The 25,235-nt window shown below is 39.1% G+C and overlaps 1 protein-coding gene across 1 annotated transcript in view; it reads right to left on the bottom strand.

The window, feature by feature from the left end:
* The window catches only part of CTR9 (CTR9 homolog, Paf1/RNA polymerase II complex component), a 49,385-nt gene that overhangs the window by 12,367 nt on the left and 11,783 nt on the right, over positions 1–25,235 (bottom strand). The window contains exons 2-14 of the mRNA XM_003818160.4: positions 15,905–16,954; positions 14,593–14,691; positions 12,165–12,404; positions 11,567–11,684; positions 10,524–10,613; positions 7,039–7,187; positions 5,315–5,422; positions 3,829–3,936; positions 3,488–3,724; positions 3,168–3,257; positions 2,933–3,061; positions 2,638–2,821; positions 887–975 (exon numbers count right to left, since the gene is read on the bottom strand). Coding sequence (XP_003818208.1) covers positions 887–975; positions 2,638–2,821; positions 2,933–3,061; positions 3,168–3,257; positions 3,488–3,724; positions 3,829–3,936; positions 5,315–5,422; positions 7,039–7,187; positions 10,524–10,613; positions 11,567–11,684; positions 12,165–12,404; positions 14,593–14,691; positions 15,905–15,949 — 1,686 coding nt within the window. The 5' untranslated portion in view covers positions 15,950–16,954. The remainder of the gene's footprint in view (positions 1–886; positions 976–2,637; positions 2,822–2,932; positions 3,062–3,167; positions 3,258–3,487; positions 3,725–3,828; positions 3,937–5,314; positions 5,423–7,038; positions 7,188–10,523; positions 10,614–11,566; positions 11,685–12,164; positions 12,405–14,592; positions 14,692–15,904; positions 16,955–25,235) is intronic.

Below are 25,235 nucleotides of genomic sequence, written 5' to 3'. Positions count from 1 at the left end.
CCACATTCACATCCACAGTACTTGTCCACCATTTAAAATCTCAACCAAAACGTTACAAATGTGGAACCATCACTAACAGGCAAAAATACTAAACTATATTTGGTATTGCAAATACACTTAGGCATGAGCAAGCATGGGATTCACAGTGAGAATCTACAGCTGCAGAAGCCTGAAAATGATTTACAAAAATTGTTAAATCATTAAAAAATTGTTTGAAAATATACACTTCTTGTTGTAGACCCCCACATGAGTGGTTTTCAAACTGAGTTGATACCCATTAGTGAGTTGTAAAATCAATTTAGTTAGTCTTTAGTTATCTGCATAGTAAATGCAACAGAATGGAATAAAGTAAAAATATCAGTGTATCGCCCATTGGCAAAAGCAAACAATGATTTGTGAAACTTTCATTTCAGTTGTTTGTCTATATATACATTTGTGTTTACTAGGCTATGATGTGAAATCTATTTCTTTTTGTGGGCCATCAAAACGTTTAGATGACCTCTGTGGTTCCATACAAAATCCTAAGATACTATGCTATAAAGTTCTCTCATATGGTACTAACTAAACTGAAAGTGAAGTAAACTAGTGAGAGTAAAAAACACAGGAGCCAGGTCACATTTGTTGAAGCGGAGTGAAAGTACGGGATGGGGGAAGGGAAGAAGGAACAAGGAAGACAATAGGAAAGATTTACATTAAAAAAATGGTCCCTATTTATAACATGATTAGTAATGCAACCTAGTACATTTTTAGTATCTAACAAGTAAATGAAAACAAAACAAAAAATGACAAAACCAGGAAGATGTAGCCATTAAAAGGAAAAACTGATTTATGGGGAAGGAAAAGTGAAAATAATTATTTCTCAAACCTAAGAGTTAATATTACCAACCTGATTAATCTGAAGAGCTTCCTTAAACCAATCTGAAGCCTCATAAAAGTTTCCCTTATCTCTAGCCATGGCTCCTAGGCGCAAATAGCCTGAAAACATATTTAAAAGTTTTTATATCCCAAATATTAGCTATAAAGGATCATAATTTTAAAGTCATACTTTTGAAACAATTTTTTTCATTAATACCGCCATAAAAGGAAAAGTCCCAAAGGTGAAAAAATATCAATCATCAATCCAACGAGTTAAAGAATAATTTTGTCACCATCTAGACTTACTGTTTGAAATCTAAGACTTACCTCTGCCACTCTACTCCCAATGCTAGTTCCCTGGTCCAAGTCCTTATCTCAAGCTAAGTTATTTTAAAAGCTTGGAACTGGCCTGTTTCTAATTTCTCTCCAATACACACCATTGTCAGTTACCTTTTTTAAAAAAAACTGCTTGTAATACGGCAAAACAGTGAAAGTCTGATGAATAGGTATTACTACTTAGAAGATCTGGGCTCTAACTGGGGTTCTTCCATTAATCAATAGTGAAGTGCTACACAAATGTAAGTTGTTGTTTTCTCTAGGAAATGTCACTTCTCTCAGGAAACCAATAATGGTTCACTACTGCCTATCAAATCAATTCAAATTCAGTCTGGCATTCAACTGAAATCTTGCTTATTTTAAATCACTTGTGCATCCATAACAGCATGATAGGCACTAAGTTAATAGCTCCTGAAATGCCGGGCGCGGTGGCTCACGCCTATAATCCCAGCACTTTGGGAGGCCATGGTGGATGGATCACCTGAAGTCAGGAGTTCTAGACCAGTCTGACCAACGTAGCAAAACCCCACCTCTATTAAAAACACAAAAAGTAGTCGGACGTGGTCGTGGGCCCCTGTAATCCCAATTACTCGGGAGGCTGAGGCAGGAGAATCACTCCAACCCGGAAGGCAGAGGTTGCAGTGAGCCGAGATTGTGCCACTGCACTCCAGCCTGGGTGACAGAGCAAGACTCCATCTTAAAAACAAAACAAAACAAAAAAACAAAAAACCTCCTGATTTACTAGAGTCAAAACATCATGCTTTAGGTTCTTTTTAAAGAAAGTACAAAAACAAACAAAAAAACCCTCAAACACAAATAAAATTAAGTACACTATGTATATGATTATTATTTAAAATATAAAGATGGGGTCTCGCTACTGGGGTTGTTTAGGTTGGTCTTGAACTCCTGGACTCAAGCGATCCCGCTGCAGTGGCCTCCCAAAGTACTGGGATTCCAGGCATGAGCCACCATGCCAGGCCTAAATTTTTTTTTTAATTAAAAACTTTCCTTATTTTATAATGTATAGGTTGGGAAACTCAAATTAGGACATTTTAGCCATAATTGTTTAAAGGAAAAGCACTTTTCTTTCTCACTATTATAAACATTGTAAGAATGTTCATATGAAATCAAAGCAGGATGTTTCAAAGGTAAATGCATTATCAGATATGCCAAAGAGCTGTTAAAAGCCTAACAAAGGTAGCTGACCCACTGAAGATAACCTAGTCATTGAAATACGGTCCAATTGGTTTTAGTTGCTTATTTCTAGCACAAATGTAAGTAAAGCTGCACCTTTGTTTTAAGGCCACAAATTTGCCCTGGAGAAATGGGGACATTAGAACCTTAAACATTTTTTACTATCAATTCTAAATTTTTTTCAGGCTACATTTTTGCTGCTCTTGTGGGAATGAAGGGATTTCATTACATAAAGAAGTTTAAAATCCTTACAGTCAACATAATTAGGATGTTCACGTAAGATGTTTTTATACAGTTTTTCTGCTTCATGGAATTCACACATCGCCTCATATAGCCTGGCGAGATTATATGACGTGGTAACGGAAATGGCGTTATAGTAATGCTCATCGTGTTCCGCTTCTGCTTTTGCACGGTCCAATGACGCCAAAAAATATTTCTATGAGAAAGAAAAATCACACTGTTAAAAGATTTAGTTTATACACTTTTTAAAAAGGTGTGCATTCAACTTGATTCAGTATAAAAGAAGGAAATATTTCTATTTTCCTACCTTAGCCTCCCCTAGGTTTCCAAGTCTAAAATGGAGGGCACCCACATTATTGAGAATCTCTGGAGGAACATCGGCCTGCACTTTCTCCTGAAGGATTCGTGTTGCTGTTCCATAGGCTGAAAGGGCACCCTGTATTTTCATGATTGACAGAAAAAGGTGTAAGTGGAAGAGAGACACTACACCAGGCTTACAAAAAACACATCATATGAGAGATTAAAAAACATTACTAAAATACCTGTATATCAGTCTGTTCTAAGATTTGCGCCAATTCAATCCAAGCTTCAACATCATCGGGATACTGTTCTGTGACCTTCTTCAAATGGCCCTGGGATAAAAGAGATTGTTAAGCTGAAGTATTCCATCTATAGGTTGTCAAAATAAAAAGTGGGGGCTATTTAAGTCTGTTTAATAAATCCATTGTTCCATCTAAACTGGAACAAGCTCAGCTAACAAAACTGTTTTTATCATATTTCTATTAGCAATAACAGGAAATGAGAAATGGGAGTTTTGGGACAGCTAACAGAAAACAGCTAAGACTTTAAAAAAAAGATGTACCTTGGCAATATCTCGTTTTTCTTGATCTTCTGAGGCAGCATAGAGAGAGCCGAGAATTTTCATAGTTTCGTAATTATTAGGATAAGCTTTCAAAACCTTCTCAAAGCACTGAGATGCATTTTCTTTGTCACCTCGATAAATATACATTTGTCCCAAACCAAAAAATGGGAGCACAAAAGAGGATGAGGCAAACTGTGTGGCTTGATAATAGTACTGAAAAGCTTGGTCATAATCTTCCTAAAGAATGAAAATTAAAAAAGACCAATATGTACAAAAGTATTAGAAAGACTTAAAACACTATAAGTAAAAAGATTAGACATTTAGAGAAGTTATAAAATTACCTGAACATGGAATGATCTAGCTAGCTGATAGCAGCTCTCTGCTTGCATAGCTTCCACTTCTGTATTATGGAATGCATGGAGGGCCAGATGCTGGACTTTACTATAATCCTGAACAAAGATCAGAAAGTCAACTGAGTGAATTCATAAGACTAGCTTGCATAGCTGTTTTATCTTAGACTAACACTTCGTTTACCTGTAAGATACATTTCCATCTTCTTCATAAATAGTTGCCTTCCAGTGCTATAACCGTTATAACCTAATCAATAATTCACTATGAAAGGGGAGTATGTTTCTACAGCCAGAAAGAGTAAAGCACTGTGGTTAGTCTAAGGTCACATAACTATTAACCACAGTGCTTTACTCTCTCTGGCTGTAGAAACATACTCCCCTTTCATAGTGAATTACTGACTTTAGACTATTAACTCTTCCTCAACTTATCCACCCACAAAATGGGAATAAGATTACCTACATCATAGAATTATTGTGAAGATTACATAAGTAAATACATAAAGCGCACTTTTTTTTTTTTTTTTTGAGACAGGGTCTCACTCTGTTGCATGGGCTGGAGTGCAGTGGCGCCATCATGGCTCACCACTGCAGCCTCGACCTCCCAGGCTCAAGTGATCCTCCCACCTCAGCCTTCTGAGTAACTGAGACTACAGGTATGTGCCACCATGTCCAGCTAATTTTTAAAAATTTTTGTAGAGATGAGGTCTCACTATGTTGCCAGTGTTGGTCTTGAACTCCTGGGCTCAAGCAATCCTCCCACCTCGGCCCCTCAAAATGCTGGGATTACAGGCATGAGCCACTACTCCCAGTAGATTTAGTATTTTAAGAAACCTAAAATACCACTGCTTCTACAGAATTAGTGGCAACTTAAAAAATACAACATGATTAACATGCAAAATAAAAATGTCAGTGATTCCTTGTTCCCTACATAGCATGTCCAAATTCTGATATTACACAAATTCTCCACTATCTGAATCCAAAGCATTGCCTACCATAAGTATATTATACACTATTTCATAGATTTGTGTGTCTTTCCCTTTTCAACTATCTAGTGACCTCTTCCTAAAAACCTAGTTCAAAAGTTCTGCAGCCTTGGTGAAAATTCACCTAAGCCATCTGACCACTTCCTCATTTCTCTACCATAAATGAGTAGATACCTTTATTTTTACACTTACATTTGTTTACATGGCTGCTTTTTCTATGAAATTGAACTCCTTGAGTACAGACACCATGTTTTACTAATCTTCACATCACTACCACAGTGTTGGGTACAGTATATAGGGGTCAATAAATATGAAGCAAATAAATGAATAAACAAATGTAGGTACCCCCAGGTAACTAATACAACAAACTCTATAATTTGGAGGGGGGAAAAATCTGACATTTTCAAATTTCTTTCCAAGTTTAAAAAAGAAATAAAATATCAATTGCAGTACAGAAAAACAAAAATCAGAATTTAAAAATAAATGACTTCTACCTTTTTGAAGAAAAAGTGATTTGCCAAGTGGTTCAATACCATAGGGTTGCTAGGATCAATAGTATAGGCTCTGGAAAGAAGCTGGACGCCATTTTTAATGGAATCAGCCTAAAAGAAAACATTGCAACAAGGTAGAGTGAAAACAATACTAAATTAGCACTTTTGAAGAAGTTTTCTTTAGTCACAAGAAATAAGTTATAAATCCTAAGATCAGACACTAAAACGGATTAGAAGCTTCTTATGATTTTAAATATCTATATTGCATTTGTAATTAAATCTCCCTTTTAATCCTTAATTTTTTTGTGTGTCACTTTTTTCCCCTTTTTATTTTCTTGTTCAGTTCTTGCTTGAGACTTATCTCATCTACTTTACTAGTCCCTGCCCCTACTTCTCCCACAAAGAGCCACCTTTGCTTTTATTTATTTATATTAATTTTTATTTTTTTCAGACAGGATCTCACTGTGTTGCCCAGGATGGAGTGCACTGGCACGAACACAGCTCACTGCAGCCTTGACCTCCTGGGCTCAAACAATCCTCCCACTTTGATCTCCCAAAGTGTTGGGATTATAGGTGAGAGCCACCATGCCTGGCCTCTACCACCTTTGGTTTTATTGATCCGAGCTGTTTTCTTCGTGTGACTGATACTAGTGGATTACCCAACAGCCATTTTACCACTCATCCTGCTAACAGAATCCAGATTTTGTAGCCTGTGAAAATCTTTTGAGTTTAGGAAGGAAAGTTCCCTTCCCCTCTTCCCCAGGCCCGGGGGATGAATCATGATTGATCTACACCAGTCCAGATAATCTTTTCCTCTGGCCTAAGGTAGTGGTTCTCAACTGGGGATGAAGTCATGTTTGGTTATCACAATTGGAGGAACGCTATCGGCATTTAGCGGGTAGAGGCCAGGGATGCTGTGAAAACATTCTATAATGGAAGGGACAGTTCCCCACAACAAAGAATTATCCAGCCCAAAACATCAATAGTACTGAGGCTGAGAAACCCAGGTATCCCTGTTTTGGACAATTATACATAAGGGGAAGCATATGGAGAGCTTCCTTCTCAATATAAGACAGGGCTTCTCTAAGAGAAAGCCTTTTTATCCTTTCCCTTTCCTCCCTCTTTATAAGACCGATGTAATAATGAGAAGCTGGAGATGCTGCAGCCATCTTGTGACTATAAGGTGACAGACATGATGAAGAAAGGCTGCACATTAAGGAAGGGAGGACGGAATTATATAAAATCATAGGTTTGACGACAAGGACCTATCAAATTTGAGACCTTTGACAACTGGTTTAGTAAACACTAAAAGCCCTTATGTTTAAGGCACTGGGATGTGTTTTTTGTTACGTGCAATGAAAGCATTCCAAACTGATATACAAGTCTACGACCCCTTATCTGAGATTCTGAAATCTAAATGCCTTAAAAAACAAGTTTTGTTTTCTGTTTTTTTTTGTAATCTTGGAGCAAACTTATTTGGTGGCAATACTACCTGAATTGTAACCCTATCCTACTAGTGTAAACAGTCTATCATTTTGCCACAGAAATATAAGTTTGCTTTTGGGGTAGTGCCCCAATAACTAGGTGTTATACATTACAAAGTACAGGTACCCTTCTGTAATCTGTAATCTTAATTTCTAAGACACATCTGGCTCCAAGAGTTTTAGATAAGAGGCTGTGGGCCTGACAAAGCAGTTAGGAGCTAGATACTTTTTTCATTTACATACCTCTTTATTGTTGAGTTCTAGAACAGCCAGTCCAACCAATGCTCCCACGCATTTGGAATTGAGTTCCAGGGCTCTGCTGAATGCCAGACGAGCTTTTTCCAGTTTGTTAAGTTTCACAAAGCAATGACCCATTCCTAAACGAACTTCCGCTATAAAATGAAGTCATTCAATCTATCAAACTAGGGCATTTTTTAGAGTTCAATTACAAAAATGCTTAAACATTCTCTATTTATGAGTTGCAAAATCCCCAAAATTAACCTCAGTATAACTACACTACAAAATCTTTTGACCTATCACAAACTTGGTTTCCTTGGAGCCTACATCATACCACATTCCAACCCTCTCCTCTATCACTGACACATTTCTCACTATAGAACAGAACACCTATAATACTGGTATTCTTCTTGTCTTCTAACATCGCTGCTAACCATACCTTCAATTTCTCATTATTGAAGAACAATTTTTAAACAGAGAACAAAAGTTCCACTAAGACCTTAAATAATATGACTGATTATGGGCACATACCATTGTTCCTTTCAAAGCTATGCTCATATGTGCTACCTCATTTAAGGCCATGCCAAAACACAAACAAGTTCCCATCTAAAGCCAATCACCATACTGGTCACTAGATGCCCTCTTATCTATTTAAGGATACTGCTCCAGCAACCCTCCCCTATTTTTTCTCTCTACTGGATCATTCATTCTCATCTACACATAAACGTTCTGCCATCTTATACAAATCCTCTCTTGATTCTATATCCCTTTCCAGTTGTCGATCATGTCTGTTCTTTGATAGCAAAACTCCCAGAATGATCTAGTTACGCTTGCTATGTCTAATTCCCTTCCTTCCATTTTCTCTTGAATACACTCCAGTGAAGCTCTCACCCCACCATTCCAGTAAAACTGCTTTTATCAAGGTCACTATGGATTTGTATGCTGCTGAATCCAATGATCAATTCTGTGTCCCTATTTTACTTGACCTAACAACAGAATTTGACACTGTTGGTCATCATCTTCTTCTGGAAACATTTTACATTTGCCTTTAAAGACAATGCACTTACCCTATTTTCCTCCTATACCTCTGGCTATTATCTTCTGAGTCTCCTTTGCTGATTCTTCCTCATTTCCCTAATCTCTTAATATCAGAGTGCTCTAGGGCTCCACCTCTAGACCTCTTTTCTATTTGCACTCATTCACAGCTTTATACACTATGTATATGTTGATGACTTCAGCCCAGACCTCTTTCCTGAATTCCAGCCTTTCTGCTGTCTTCACTTTGTCAATTTTAAATAACGGGATTTGGAAAATATGATTAAGTATAGAGTGTATTGGAGTGCAAGGTGTGAGAATGGCCACCAGAAAAGTACTGACTCCAAATGAATGATATCAGCATTTTCCAAAGTGAAAAAGTTAAGGTTTTAATTATTTGGGGGAAATAGAGAAGTTCTAGTAGGATTGTAACATTCTAAAATATAACACCAGGTGCCTATGTCACAGCAATTTGATTGGTTACAAATTGCTATATTCTAAAAAGATTATTTTATTGCTCCATGTGAGGGGGATCTTATTTCTGGCACCATTTGATCTTAATTGTTTACAGAAAAAAAAAGGCAGAAATTGCAACTGCATGCCACGTGACTCAGGTTGTATAGCCACATTCTTCTCAAGGCTCAGGATAAAGCTCTAAAAGCTTTAAGGCTGAACTGCTTAATTTGACAACTTATATGTCTAAAAGGTATTTCAAACTTTTCAGGTCTAAAACTAGTTCCACTTAAACTATTTCCCAAATATAGTAAAATATAACTCTACTTTTCCAATTGCTTGTGCAAGGGAGTTATCTTTGACTCTTCCTCTCTGTCTTATATATCATATGTACTCCATCAGCTCTCCTTTCAAAATACATGTAGAATCTGACCACTTGTACCAACTCCACTATTACCTCCCTAGTGTGAGCCACAATCACCTCTGACCTGCCTGTCTGCAGATGCCTTCTCCCTGCTCTCCCTACTTCTGTCCTTGACCCCCTCCCCTTGAGCCCCACTCTAGTCTCAACCCCAAAGCTCAAACGAACCTTTTAAATATAGGTCAGATCACGTCACTCTGCTGCCCAAGGCCCTCCAATGGCTTCCCATCTCTGTCGATGTAAAAACTAAAGTCCTTACAATAATCTGTGATGCCCTACGTGATTAGTCAGTCCCTGGTTATAGCTTTGACCCCATTTCTTACTACTTTCCCCCCCACTCTTTCTCTCTCTATTCCAGATACAACGGCCTCCTTACTCTTCCTTAAACTTACCAGGCACTCTCTTTCCTCTGGACCTTTGTACCTTCTATGCTCTCTCTCTAGGAGTGGTCTTCTCCTATATATCTGCATGGCTGCTAGTTGTTTTTTAGGTCTTCACACAAATGTTACTATCTCTGATGAGTTTCCTTGGTCATCCTTTCTAAGCAACTCCTGATGCTTCTCATACCCTTTTTCTGCTTTATTCTTCTCCTTGGCTCTTACTGGTAGCTTACACATCATACATATTTTACTATTTATCTTGCCCACTGAAAACTGGACTCCATGAGGGCAGGAACTTTTGTCTCTTTGGTTAATTGCTACATTCTCAGGGTTTAGAACATTGCCTGCCACATAGTTGGTACTCAGTAAAAATTTGCTACATGAATGACATTTTGGAAAGAAAAATAGTATAGGGCAAAAAGATTATATTATAATCTACTATCCAGACTTTTTTTTTTCTTGAGACAGGGTCTTGCTCTGTTGCCCAGGCTGGAGTGCCGTGGCATGAACATGGCTCACTGCAGCCTCAAATGCCTAGGCTCAAGTGATCTTCCTGCCTTAGCCTCTTGTGTAGCTGCGACCACAAGCACTACCATGTGCGGCTGATTTTCTGTAGAGACGGGGGTCTCACTTTGTTGCAAAGGCTGGTCTCAAATTCCTGGGCTCAAGCAATCCTTCTACCTCACCCTCCCAAAGTGCTGAGATTACAGGTGTGAACCAGTGCAGCCAGACCCTATCTATTTTTTTTTTCCCCTTGAGACAAGGTCTTGTTCTGTTGCCCAGGCTGGAATGCAATGGCACAATCATGGCTCACTGCAGCCTCAACCTCCCAGGCTCAAGCGATCCTCCAGCCTGAGCCTCCTAAGGAGCTGGGACCACAGGTGTGTGCCACCATGCTCATGTAACTTTTTTATTTTTTGTAGAGACAGGGTCTTACTGCGTTGCCCAGGCTGGTCTCAAACTCCTGGGCTCAAGTAGTCCTGCCTCGGCCTACCAAAGTGCTGGGATTATTGGCATGAGCCATTGCACCTGGCCTTACTATCCAGCTTTTGACTCAAACATAGCATTAAAAAAAAACCTTGATTCTGACATTTCTATAATCCAACAATATCTTTTCATAACTTCATAAGCAACTGACAAATCCTCAATGCTTTAAGCTGGGTAATACACAGTTTAGACATAAAATAAAATTTTTCTCTTACCTGGACATCCTGGGTTAGTACGCAATGCTTTCTTATAGTAAGCAAGAGCTCCTCTGTAATCCTTCTTGTTGAAGGAAATGCAAGCTTTACCTGTAATGATTTTTAAAAATAAACACAGTGTCTGATTAAAGGCTACAAGTCTATTATGTTTTACACTAACTTATCTAAGTTAAATACATCTCTGAGTAAGAAATACTTGAAAACACAGAACAAAATTTCATATTAAAAATTTGTTTTTCATAAAAGTATACTAATTTATGTCTAAAAATAAAACTTCCTCTTTTTATGTTAAATGTTATAAAGTTAGCAAACTAACATAGGAACAGAAAACTGAATACTGCCTGTTCTCACTTATAAGTGGGAGCTAAATGATGAGAACACATGGACACAGAGGGGAACATCACATACTGGGGCCTTTTGGAGGGTGGAGGGTGGGAGGAGGAAGAGGATCAGGAAAAATAACTAATAGGTACTAGGCTTAATACCTAAGTGATGAAATAACCTGCACAACAAACCCCCATGACCAAGTTTACCTATGTAACAAACCTGCACTTGTACCACTGAACTTCAATAAAAGTTTAAAAAATGTTATAAAGTAATAATTGAAATAACTTTAAGTTGTCTAAGTAGAGATTGTTTATTGGCTCTTCAGAAGTGTATAACCAATTACTCTTTTTTGAAAAAATTATTTTTTGTAGAGATGGGGTCTTGCTATGTTGCCCCAGCTCGTCTTGAACTCCTGGCCTCAAGTGATCCTCCTGCCTCAGTCTCTCAAAGCGCTGGGATTACAGGTATAACGAGACAGGGTCTCAAAGTGCTGAAATTACACCATGCCTGGCCTAAATAATAAATTATTCTTAACTGGTATATATTTTATTTCTACAATTTCAACAATATTTGTTGTAGGTAATTTCATTTGTAACAACATAAAGCTCTTCTACTTTGCTGTCTAGCTGAGTTATTAAGGAGCTATTACCAAGAGATATATTCTAGGCATATGCTGAAAACAATTGTTTCCTAACATGTTGCCAAAGATCACTTACCAAGAAGGGCTGGAATGTTATTTGGAGACTGATTGAGTACAAAATGAAACTGTGCATCAGCTTGATCCATTTTGTCACCCTCAAGTAGGCAGAAGCAGGCTCTTCCCAACAAATGGTTCTATAAAGTAATGTATTATCTTAGATTTTACCCCTATATACCATGAACATGTAACACTAAAGTGAAAACCAAACAGGAAGGAGGTGGAGCACAGTGCAAATTCCCCTATCAAATGTAATATGCTTAAGCTACTAACAAGCAATTCTTAATTATAAAATAAGAAATTATCCTGAAATGTAAGTCTTCTGTGCCAGTAACAACAACCAAAAGAAAAATTTAAATTCCTTAAAATATCCTTGAAATTCACCTGGAGATAATAAAATTACTGGAGCAAGTTTTATGTACTACATTTGTCCATATTACTTAAACAGTACAAAAACCAAAGCATTCCAGTTTTAATGAGGAACCTTTCTTCTTTTTGGCTCTATCAACCATGTTACTCGAAGAAAAACTCTTTCAAAAAATCTGCTATCACACACATTTTGCTTTCATGTGCTTTTCTCCCTTCATAAATGGAAAGAAATTTGACTTTATTTTTACCTGATCATACATAATAATTTTATCGGCCATTGTATACAACAAGGTGGCCTGCGTAATAAGATCCTTTTTATTGTCCTTATTCTTTTCTTTCCGAGCCTGTTGTACATAATACGCTGCCAATGTATCCAAGCAAGTCATCTGGTCTTTTTCATGGTCTCTATAGTCCAAATTGCCATCTATACGTGCTGCTTCCAACAATTTTACAAACTCTTCTGTTTTTCCTTGCTTGTAGTATTCCAGCTATAAGGTAATGAAACAAATTAGAATCACTAAAGCATATGTCCATATAAAAAGTTGTACACAAATGTTTACAGCAGCTTTATTTGTAATAACAAAAAACTGGAAACAATCAAAATGTTGATTAACAGGTGAATGGATAAACAAGCTGTGGTGTATCCATAAAATGGATACTATCCTACAATGAAAAGGAATGAACTACTGATACATGCTACAACATGGATAAATCTCAAAATAATTATGCTGAATGAAAGAAATCAGACCAAAAAAAGAGTACATATTGTGTGATTCCATTTATATAAAACTCTAGAAAACGTAAAACAATCTCTAGTGTCAAAAAGCAAACCAGTGGTTGTCTGGCACGGGGATTAGGGGTGGGGTGGGGGACTTGTGGGGAGTGGTACAGAGGACACTTTCGGAAGGTGATGAATGTATTCATTAATCTTGATTGTGGTGATGGTTTCACAGGTATATACAGATGATAAAACTTATCAAATGGTAAATGTCAAATATGTGCAGTTTATTATAAATCCATTAGACTTTAATAAAGCTGTTTAAAAAACTGGAATCATTCACAATGTTCCCAATCTGCTGCTTATCTAGCTGATTTCTAACTAAAATTTTCAGATAAGTAGAGCCTAAGAGAGAAAACAATAGTGAAAGATATGAAGAATTCTAAATAGAAAACTTGGGTTCTGGTTCTAGATCTACCAAAAATTATCTGTGATTTGGGCCTGTTTAACAACTTCTCTAGGCATCTGTTTGACTTATAAATAATAAAAGAAATATCCACTAGGTGTGGTGGTATGCACCTGTAATCTACTACTTGGGATGCTGTAGTGGCAGGATGGCTTGAGCCCAGGAGTTTGAGTCTAGCCTGGGCAAAATAGAGAGACTCTGTCTCTATGTGGAATATCCACCACTTATTAACCACTGACTATTGGTCACATACCATGAAAGGAATTTCATACACATACTCTCTAATCTGTACAACCACTCTATGAGGTAGATGCTAACATCTCTATATTTTAAATGAGGACATATGCTCAGAAGTTAGATCATTTGTCTAAGGTCACACAGCTAGTTAGCAGCCATGCCGGGACTTGATCTAACCCCAAAGCCTACATTCTTTTCCCTGTAAAAATCTATATCCCACAATGTGTCATTAATTTATTCTACTACAGGTGCCATGCTAATCCTCCAATATTCTAATTTTTGTTTAAGTGCTGTTAAGGAGGGCATATGTACTTAAAAAATATATATATATATAATATATATTATATATACATCTAAATTACCATCTGGTTTTAAAAAAAATGTGTGTGACAAGGAGGCTTGGTCTCCATGGAATAAGAAAAGTTGGCACTTCAAGTCAAGAAGGCACTGCTTGTCACTGAAAATACTTCTCTGTAAATCCACATCTAAAAGGAAGAAACTCTTAGAGCAGTCTTGAGCACTGGATATAAGCCCAATTCCAGACCTATTTCTCTGACTCTTCAAGACAATATTAGGAGCCTCTTCTGTATGTTTGTATGAAAGCAATGTGGCATATCTACTTAGGAATAATGACTGTGACATTTATATTACCTATTCCTATAAAAAGAAAACATCATTATGCAGCTGATGCTGGCAAGTAGAGGATATAGAATTTTAGGGTTTCTGATTGGATTTTCTTGAGAATCTCCAGTAAGATTCACATTGAAGGAGACTAAATAGGACAAAAAACATAAGTCTGAGATAAATTTCACCCAAAAGAACTTCTGTGATTTTGGGTGAAGTGATTTTCCCAGAACCTAATCACATTCTAGAATATTTTAAGGGAAATGTTTTGTTGTTACAGGAAACAATGTTAAGCAGCAATGTTCACACAGAAGCACTTCGCTTCTTTTCAGCTTATCTATAAACCATAAGCCAGCCTTCACTGAACAAGCACTAAATAATAAAATATTCAATATAGAGTACTACTTAAATGAATTTTGCCTTTACCAACATATACTAATTCACCAGTAGAGCAGCATATCATTTAGGAAAACGGCCTTATTGTTCCATAAATTATTAACACAATTAACTTCCATACACATGGTATAACTAATCTATCATGCAGCCAAGCTGGCTATTACTATATCTGAAAACAGAAACTACATATTTTCCTAGTCAACAAATAAAAAATATTTGCTAAATGAATACTGACCGCCAAAGCAATCCATATGTGCAGTTGTGTGTGTTCCTGTTTCAGAATACTGATAACTTCATCTCCCTCCGGTAACTGATCGAAGTCAAGTTCAATGACCTAAAATACAAAAGGTAGGTCTTAACTCTTATTCCACTTTAAAATTCACATTTCATCTTTGCTGCTTTTCGTGAATATAATCAACATGCATATACATAGAGTACATGTTCACTTTCAATACGGTTGAGCTAATCCATGTTAATGTTTAAGGAGCACATGACGAATAGGTTATACTATAATAAAGTTAAAGCACAGAGAAGCAAACAAACCCTGCTACTTGTCCCCAAATCACTGGAACTATAAAATACTAGAAATGGTCTGCTTACTCAAAAATAACAAAACAAAATCCTACTTAACATAGAATCCAAGTAAAGTGCAGATAAGCACCCTAGAGACTATTATGCCATAGGTCTGACTCCTTGAGATGCATGACCCTACAAGCCATGCAAAGTTGAATGCCACTGCACACATTAATCATGGAGGTGGCACCTGCGTGTAACAGACAGTCCTGACTGTAAGCACAAAAATAATAATAGGAAAATGTCCTGGAATTAGAGGTAATGACTACACAACTTTGCGAATACACTAAAAACCACTGAATTTTATACCTCAATATTATATCTCAAACAAAAAAATAAAAATAAAAGATATACAAGAAGACTGAACATCAAAGCTGAGAGCTTTACTCAGACAAGCCACAGGCCACCCGTGAGTGAGACATGGGTAAGCGAGAGGAGGTTAAATTTTATCAGCACACAGGGGCGGCTAAATCTTGGGCTATCTCGTTGAAGGAGAGTTGGTGTAGAGAACACAGCGCACCATGACAGACTCGAGTTTCTAAGGGAGAAGAGGCGACCTCCTATATATTCCCAGGGAAAGATCTCGAGTTTGAGCAGCAAGCATATAAACCCCGGTAACATCAGCGCCCACCTCTGTAATCTGCGAGGTGTTTTACAGTTTATCGGGTACTCTCACACCTCTGCTCCTGTGAGTTGGTTAGGAAAAGAGTAGCGCACTGTCAAATTCGAACAGGCTGGAGAGGAACTTTCAAGAACTCCTTCTCCGAGTGGCCCTGAGGCTGCAGAGACGCGGTGCCCCCAGCCTGAGAGGGCACAGGGGCTGAAGAAGATGATGATCAGACCTTGGCCAGGTATTTCGATCAGGGCTCTTAGGGAAGGAGGATGCTCTCGCTTCAGAAACGAAGTCGAGCGAAGTCGGTGGGGGCGATCGTACAAGTTCATGGCCCCCACCCGCCTCCATACACGACACTTACCTCGTCAGTGTCCCGGAGGGGAATCTCGATGGAGCCCCGCGACATGATGGGGTCAAAAGGCGAGCAAGTGTCTCGCCCCGCCGCTCCGCAGCCGGTAGTCTCCGCTTCAGGCTAATCCAGAGGTGAGTGACGGCTCCGGCTCTGGACTTGACTGCCGCCCCGCGGCGCCGCTGGAGCTCTGGCTTCTCCTTCCCGTCAGCCGCTTAAACAACGAGCAGCGGACGGCGGACGGCCACTTCCGGCGACCCCGCCCCCTGTCCCGGAAGCACTCCCGGGGGAGCGTGCCCTACGCGAGCTCAGCTTGTGGCTCTGGTGTTTCCGTTTTGGGGTTGGCGGCTCCGAAGCTTTTGTTGGCGTGTCGGCTGTAGGGTTCCCCGAGAGCCTGCAGGACCTTCGGAACCATGTGGCGTTTGAATCTCCTCAGCGCTGGCGCGGCCCCAAATGAAACCTTGGAAGGCGTAGCCGCTTGGTCCCGCGGTGGGCGGGGCCCCTGCCTGACGTGGACCTCTTGGGACGGGCCTGGCCAATCCTGTTTTCTTCCCAAGATTGTTAGGGATAATTCAATCATTCGTTTCGCAACCCAATCATTAGTTCATCTTTTGGCCCCCGTTAGGTGTAAGTCATACCTGTGATACCTTTGTGACTAGTTTAAATAAAAAAATTTACAATTAATTCGGTAATCATTGTGATAATTCATGTCTTATGTTTTTTTAGTTCTTCGAAGCATGTAAGAGGATCTAGTATATTTGTGATTTAAGTAAAATTGCAGATGAGGCCGGGCGTGGTGGCTCACGCCTGTAATCCCAGCACTTTGGGAGGCCAAGGCGGGCGGATCATCTGAGGTCAGGAGTTCGAGACCAGCCTGACCAACATGGTGAAAACCCGTCTATACTAAAAATACAAAAATTAGCCCGGCGCGGTGGTGGGCGCCTGTAATCCCAGCTACCAGGGAGACTGAAACAGGAGACTCGCTTGAACCTGGGAGACGGAGGTTGCACTGAGCCGAGATCAGCCACTGTGCTCCAGACTGGGGATCGATCGAGACTCCACCTCAAAAAAAAAAAAAAAAAAAGAGGAAATTAATTTTAGTAATGTTTTATTTGACGTGATATATCCAAAATCTCATTTCAACATGTAATCAATATAAAAATTCAGATAATTTTTACATTTTTTAATACTGAGTCTTGAAAATTCGATATGTATTTCACATGCATACACTGATCTCAGTTGCCTGATTTTAATTGGAAATATTGGATCTGTGTTTAGATTTTATAAAGTTTGCAGTTGAAAAAATAGGTTCACACACTTTAGTTTTTCCAAAATTTAAATTAAAAAAATTTCTAATTAAATTCCTTAATTGGATTAGTCATATTTCAAGTGTTCAATAGCCACATGTGGTTAGTGAATACTGCATTGGATGGCATCAGACAGTATTTCCCAGAAATACTGTTTAATATATTTTAAAGTTTATAAAGTAAGCATTAAACAAAAGTACACATAGTGGTGATTGTTATTCTCCATGCCCAAAAGCCTCCCTGATATTAAAAACTCTGTTGATAGGTTTGGTTTTTCAGTTATTCGCATCCAAAGGCATCATACCTGATAATGCAGAGTGCTATGATTGAATAGTTGGGGCACTCAGTTTAGAGTGGGATTTGGAGGAAGTGACATTTAAGTTGCATCTGGGAAAATGAGTAAGGTTTGGCAGGTAAAGTATGTAGGGGAATGTGTACCAGACAGAGGGGACGGCATGTTGGGGAAGAGCTTTGAGAACCTGCAAGAAGGTCATGTGACTAGAATGTAGAAAATGAGGGGGAGAGTGGTGTGAGTTGAAGCTGATATAAGAAGTACCCAGACATGCTGGGCTTTATGCATATAAAGCAAAACTGACATCTTGTCCTGTTTCCAAAATGAGTGAGTGTACATATTACTTCCCACAGGAAAAACAAAATACTTTGTGTTCTGAAATAAACCGTGAAAGAACAGTATCACACTCTGTAGTCTCCAAAGTGAACAAAATTTTCAGCATTTCCCATATATTACTGACTCTCTTACAGTTTAATTGCTGACTTTTGTACTGCTACAGTCTGAAGATATGTGGGAGCTTGGGGTCATATGGCAATCATATGAGAAAATTGCTCTTTTCTCACCATGAAGCAACTAACTGTAAACCTTGGTGTGTGTGTATTTGATGTATCAGTCCTTCTAAAGCGTAAATTCACTTGTATACTTTTGCAAGTGTTTTTGTAAGTAAACTTTTTTTCTAAATGCTTTTGTCCTTCAGAATTTCTTTTGACTTAGTATATATTAATGATTTGGGGTTTTATCTTACATGCAAAGTGATTGAAATGTTTTAAGTGATGTGTATGTGTCAATGAGAGGGAGAAAGAATAAAAGAGAATTGGTTTTGGCCAGGCACGGTGGCTCATGCCTGTAATCCCAGTACTTTGGGTGGCCGAGGTGGCCTATCACATGAGTTTAAGAATTCAAGACCAGTCTGGGCAACATGGTGAAATTTGTCTCTACTAAAGATACAAAAATTAGCTGGGTGTGGTGGTGCACGCCTGTTATCCCAGCTACTCAGGAGGCTGAGGCATGAGAATCACTTGAGCCCCGGAGGCGGAGGTGAAGGTTGCAGTGAGCCAAGATCATGCCGCTGCACTCCGGCCTGGGCGACAGAGTGAGATTCTGTCTGAAAAAAAAAAAAAAAGAATTGGTTTTAAAAGATTGTTCTGGCTATGTTGTGCAAGATGGATTGGAAAGTGTCTCGAGAGGATGTGGGCAGACCACTTAGGAAACTGCTGTCTAGGTCACAGATGATAAATAGGAATAGGTTTAAGACAGTGGAGGTGGAGAGAAGTGGATGGATTTAAGATTATCATCTATCTATCTGTCTATCAATCATCTGTTGATACCTTAGTCACTAGGACTTGCCAATGTATTGGATATAGGCCGGGGTCACTGAAAAAGTAGTGTCAAGAAGGACGTCCAGTTTCTGGCATGAGCAACTGGGTGAATGATGTGTCATTTCCTAAAATAGGAAAGATTAGTGGAGGAGCACATTTGGGCAAGGGTAGACCACTAGTTGGATTTCACATGTGTTGTTTGTGCTGTCTCTGCGACAGCCAGATGCAGATTTCAGATAGTCTAAATTACAGATCTGTAATTTAGAAGACAGTTTCTAACCTGGAGAAATAAGTCTGAGAGCCATTGGCATAAAGATGAATTTTCAAACTATGGGATTAAATTAGATTAGATAACCTAGAGAGAGAATGGAGAGTGACAAGAGAAGGGCCTAGTTCCCAGCCTGAGGAATTCTAGCACACAGAGGGTGTGAAGAGGAAGGTGGCCTGCAAGGAATCAGCGAGGACAATGAAGAGAGAATCACCTACCAGGGGCCTGGCAACAATTGAGACTTAAACTACACTCTTGGTACCAGGTTGCTACAAGCAGCCTTTTGTTTTTCCCTAAATGTAGCAGGCACTGATGAAATTAGATGTTTTAAAGCTGTAGAACCAGTTTTGGAGCAATTTCAAAGATTTTATTTCAACTGGCATGATTGCATAATGTCCATTCACAAAACACCATGCCCCATATTGGGCCTGAGTGCACCAGATCAAGGCAAAGCAGTTAGTGTATTTGGCCAGTGTGGGTTTTGTTGAGTACGTGTTCTAAATAGATTGTTAAGATTCTTAGTTTTATGTTGTTGGTATTGCAGTTGTCTGTAATGTTGGTAAATATATACATTTAGCCAACCCAAAGATTAAGTTATTTTATATATTGATAAAATATGCTAATAATTAATTTATTATTTTTGAGGCAGTGTCTCACTCTGTCATGCAGGATGGAGTACGGTGGCACCATCATAGCTCATTGCAGCCTCAAACTCCTGGGCTCAAGCAATCTCCTGCTTCAGCCTCCCAAGCAGCTGGGATTATAAGCAGACACTACCGCATCTGGCGAAATATGCTAATTATTAAAAAGGAGTGAAGACAGTTGATCTTAACAAATTAAATATACATATAATTTGTTATATATAATTATGTGTGTATATATATTATATATTATATATATAATATATATAATATATTATATATATATATATATTTTTTTTTAGACAGGGTCTCACTCTGTCACCCAGGCTGGAGGGCAGTGATGTGGTCATGGCTCATTGCAGCCTTGACCTCCCTGGGCTCAGGTGATCCTCCAGCCTCTGCCTCCCAAAGTGCTGGAATTACAGGCATGAGCCACCACGCTCAACCTAAATAATATTTTAGATCTTAAGTTAGATATCTTTTAAATAGCAGGACACAAATTGAAGTGTTTGAAGTGTTTTAAGTAGTTTGTATAAATTATTAAGAAACAATACGAAGCTATGTTAGTTTGCTGGGGCTAGGGCTCCCATAACAAAGTACACAGACTGGATGACTTAAACAATAAAAATGTATTTTCTGACAATTCTGTAGGCTGGAAGTGAGAGCTCAAGGCATTGGCAGGTTTGGTTTCTCCTGAGGCCTCTTTCCGTGGCTCGTATATGGCCGTCTTCTCTCTGTGGCTTCCCATGTTCTTCACTCTCTCTGAGTTTAAATCCTAATCTCCTCTTCCTATAAAAACTTCAGTCATTGAATTAGGGCTCACCCTAATGACTTTATTTTAATTTAATGACCTCTCTAAAGATCCTGTCTCTAAATATAGTCACATTCTGAGGTACTGGGAGTTAGGACTTCCATAAATGAATTTTGAGGGGAACACAGTACAGCCCGTAGCAGAGGCCTATCAGCAGGACACATCGCTGCAGCTGAATTATTTTTATTATTTTCCTTTTTAAAAAAAGTTCAATAGTTTTGGGGGAACAGGTGTTTTTTGTTATGTGGATAAATTTTTTAGTGTTGATTCCGGAGATTTTGGTGCAACTGTCTCCCAAGCAGTGTACACTGTACCCAATGTGTAGTCTTTTGTCTCTCACCCCTCCACCCTTCTCCCACCCCCGAGTCTCCAAAGCCCATCATATCATTCTTAGGCCTTTGTGTCCTCATAGCTTAGCTCCCACTTATAAGTGAGAACATATGACGTTTGGTTTTCCATTCCTGAGTTACTTCACTTAGAATAATGGTCTCTAACTCCATCCACGTTGCTGTGAATGCCATTATTTCATTCCTTTTTATGGCTGAGTATCCCCTGTTGTTGCAGTTGAATTTTTAAATTATACTTTTCCCCATTAATTATTAAAATAAGGCTTGTTTATGAAATATTAGGATAAATCATCATTAGGCAAAAGTTTTAGGGTTATAATTTATCATTACAGTTGCCTGGGCAGTTGTCTTAGAATACTCTGTGTCATAGTTTCCTCTGGGGTTTCAATAAATATTCATCTCCAAAACATCACTATAGTTTCAGGAATTTAAAATTACATAAAATGCTCCTTTAGGTAAGAACTGGGAATAAAGGTCAACACACCTAATTTGACTGTCAGTAAAACACTCTGATAGAAATCTTAGTTCTGGCAGATTTGAATAACCAGAAAACCCTCCTGCTAAAAACACCTAGATTTGCAGGTCTGAAAACGCACACACACACACACACACACACACACACACACACACACACACAGTAAATGTCCTCATAAATGAATAGCTGAGCTATCTAATAATCTGAAGAACAGGCATTTAAGCCCATGCTAAGACTACCCAGGTAGTGGTGGCTGATATATTCCAGTGAATTGTGTCTTAATGTTCACACAGAAACAGGATTAGAGGCTTTGGGCCCACATTGGAATCCTTAAAAGATTACACCCTAAGTAAAAGTGGGGGAACTAAAAAAAAATCCCACCAACACAGATGTTCTGGGTGTAAAAGGTATAAATGGTGCAATGGGGGAATAGTCTCTCCTAAGCACTTATAACCACAGGTCTGTATCTCAGGTGGTGTTTAACATTGTCTACTTGGTCTGTGAATCCCCAAGGCAAGAGATTAGCATGGAAATTATCCCTAAGTATGTCATATCTTTGGGATGCCTGAGCAAATTACTTTTTTGATTGATTTTACTTCCCCTAGTAGTAATTAAACAGAAAGTTAACATCTACACTTAATACACCTAACAGGTATTGAATATTTACTTGTGTCAGAATTTTACATACAGAAACTCATTTAATCCTCAGAACAACCCTATAACAGGGGCATAGTAATCTGTCAATAGTGTAGACGACAAGGGTGGGAGTGAGGTTGGGGTGGGGTAGTCATATCTGTCTCTGAGGATTGGTGTAGAAAATAAGATGGGGTGTCAGGTGTTAGGTCAATGCGTATGTGTCATTGCTTTAGAAGCAGTCACTGCTTTGGAAGCGGTCACTACTCTATCCCTTGGAGTTTTCTCACTTCAGGTGGAACACAGACTCTCCAACTCTTCTCATCCTCTCTTTCTTGTCCCCAATGACAAGAAGCACATGATCTCTCCCTTCTTGTGTGTATATATATATATATATATACATATTTGGTAGAGACAGGGTCTTACTATGTTGCCCTGGCTGGCCTTGAACTCCTGATTTCAAGAAAAACTCTTGCCTTGGCCTCCCAAAGTGCTGGGATTACAGGTGTGAGCCATTACACCCAGCCCCTCCCTCCTGAAGGACTTTACTATTGATCCTTATTGAAGGAAGGAAGGAAAGAAGATAGAACTTCAGGTAGGCCTTGAAAGATGGGTAGGATTTGAATAAGCAGAATTGTGGGAAGGATGTTTTATGCAGAAAGGGTATCATGAGCAAAATCTTGACAAGAACACTCTTTAAGGCTAGCAACAAGAGCACAAGTCATAACATTAAAATTTACTGATTATCTGACATCCGTTGTGTGTTCCATCTCCAGGAAGTCTTCCTTGTTATCATCCTTTCACAAGGGACTCTCGCCTTTATATTTTTCTTATCATCTCCAAAGATAGCTTGGCATTGAACTATATTCAGCTTCGGAGAACAGTATATCACAGGATATTTATCCTTTTCTCTTTAAAATACATTGTTGTGTATGGAGTCTTGTCTTCCCTCTGCCTCTGTCCTTCTTGAAGAGATACTTTCCAAACACCCCCTCTCCCAGGGTAAGGATGCTGGAAATGCTCATTACATAAATTTTGAGTTTTCTTGTGTATAAAAAAATGGAAACATAGTAAAGAACTTTGTTTCTAAAAGCAAATGTTGTGTGGAACCCCTATTAACCTCAATAGGGAAAGCACCAGGTTCAAGAGGCCAAAGAAGAGACCCAGAGCCAGCAAAGGAGACGTGGGGTTTTATTAGGGGCTCACATACAGGGGAGAGAGTCTAGTGGCGGTGGGCTGGGCAGGAGACCCGCCTCACCTACAGAAACGGTCCAGCGGCGGCGGGATGGACCGCATAACCACATGACCTAGTGGAGGCAGCGGGCTGGGCAGGAAAACCACAACTGCTTGCAAACAGCATGCAGTTTATACAGCATTTTCACTTAACACTTTCCTGCTAACAACCTCCATCTGGCAACCTTCATTTAACACAGAACTCAGGGCCTCAATCTCCCGTACAGCCCGTGTTCCACTGGATGGGCCAGGGGCTCAGATGTTCCTCATTGACAAGGAAAGACTCTCCAGGTTGGTCACACACGGATTGCCTAGCTCGGAAACACACACATTTCAGGTGTATCTACCATACAAAGTCATTCTAAGGTATGCTTAAGTTATTGCTACAGGTGCATTTACCCTACAAATGTACACACAGACTTTGCACGTTACTGCTTTGTGTAGATGAAACTTTATGCTTCAGTGTTAAGTAAATATTTTGAAGATATTTTCAGGACCTTGAAGAGATTATTCTTCACATTCATTCCTAAAAGTTGTAAGAAATATTTCAAATTAAAAAATAGATGGGTCATTTTGACCGAATGATCTTGGATTTTGTATATTAAAAGATCTTTATAAAATGGGTTTAGAACTGTTTTAAAATATTTTTTTCCTCTTTCTCTATCTTTATGTATGTTATAAACATACTGTGTTCTGGGACCTGTCAGGGCAGAGAAAAAAATTAACCTGCACTCCAATGAGAATTCTTTTTACTTACCCCTGGGGTGCTTTTATGCCTAAAGAAGTATGCTAAACCATTTAAGAAATTCTTTCCCAAATGTCCTACCCACTTGCTCCCTCAGTTAGTGTGGAAAATAAATTTGACTGTGTAGTTTATGGTTGGCCACATTAGTGGCTAACACAGCGTAACCAAACTTAGTCAACTTATCAGTGCTGTTGATCTGAGGATGTGTCAAAGCCAGGTCATACTGACTTATCTACACCAGAGTGCAGACAGCTGGCGCATGTGAGGCCTATTTACAAAGGCAATTTAAAAAAGGAAAAAAAGGCATTGGGATCAGCACTATTTTTAATTCCTTTTGTTTTATTTGAAAAAAGTATGTTCCAATGGTAATAGCATTTTAAAATAACTTTATTTTACAGTGGAATAAAGGGAGAGCTTTTCAAGTTTTGGAGAGACTTCCCATGTTTTTGATTTCAGCGATAGGACAGTCCCTTCAGGCAGTGCTTCTCAAATGTTTGGGTAACAAGGATCACCTGGAGAGCCGACTCAAACTGAGATTTCTGGGCCCCGCTCACAGTTTCTGATTCAGTAGGTATGGGGTGGGGTGGATAATTTGCACTTCTAATGAGTACCCAGGTGCTGCCCATGCTGCTGGTTTGAGAGCCACGGCTTAGAGAACCTGGCGATTAGAATCCTAGAGTTGGACCTTGGAGGGAGAAGTTATAACTTCTTGGATGCTTACATTGCGCCAGGCACTGTGCAAGTCACCCCCCATACATTATGTCTAATCCATACAATAGCCTTACAAGTTGGGAATGATTATTCCTATTTTATGGATCAAGGAACTGAAGCTCAGAAAGTTAAGTTATCCAAGATCACAAAGCTAGTAAGTGGCAGAGACAGAATTTGAAGTGCGGTTTTTCTCTCTCCAGATCCAAGTTGTTTCCATAAAAATGTGCTTTATCTGGATTAAGTCTTATCCAGTCCCAGTTCCTTCCTCATGCAGGGAAAGCTGCTCTACCAACCCTGAACCACGATTCCTCAGCTTCTGCTCAGATCCATCAGCTACAGGTACTCTCTGCTTCATGAAGGACATCTTGCCGGGGGACAGCTAGAGTGACCAACCATCTGTTGGCCCCATTTGCCTGGGTCCTAGCAGTTTTCCGAGATGGCACTTTCAGTTTTAATACCGGGACAGTCCTGGGCAAACTGGGAATGTTTGGTCATTCTAGGGCAGCTCAAACCATTTCCGATTCTTTATGAAGAGCCAAGCCTCCACTTCTGTTACAGTTT

Source organism: Pan paniscus, chromosome 9 (genome assembly GCF_029289425.2).
Source record: "Pan paniscus chromosome 9, NHGRI_mPanPan1-v2.0_pri, whole genome shotgun sequence".
Classification (NCBI taxonomy): Eukaryota; Metazoa; Chordata; class Mammalia; order Primates; family Hominidae; genus Pan; species Pan paniscus.
This window is presented reverse-complemented; position numbering and strand designations above follow the sequence as displayed.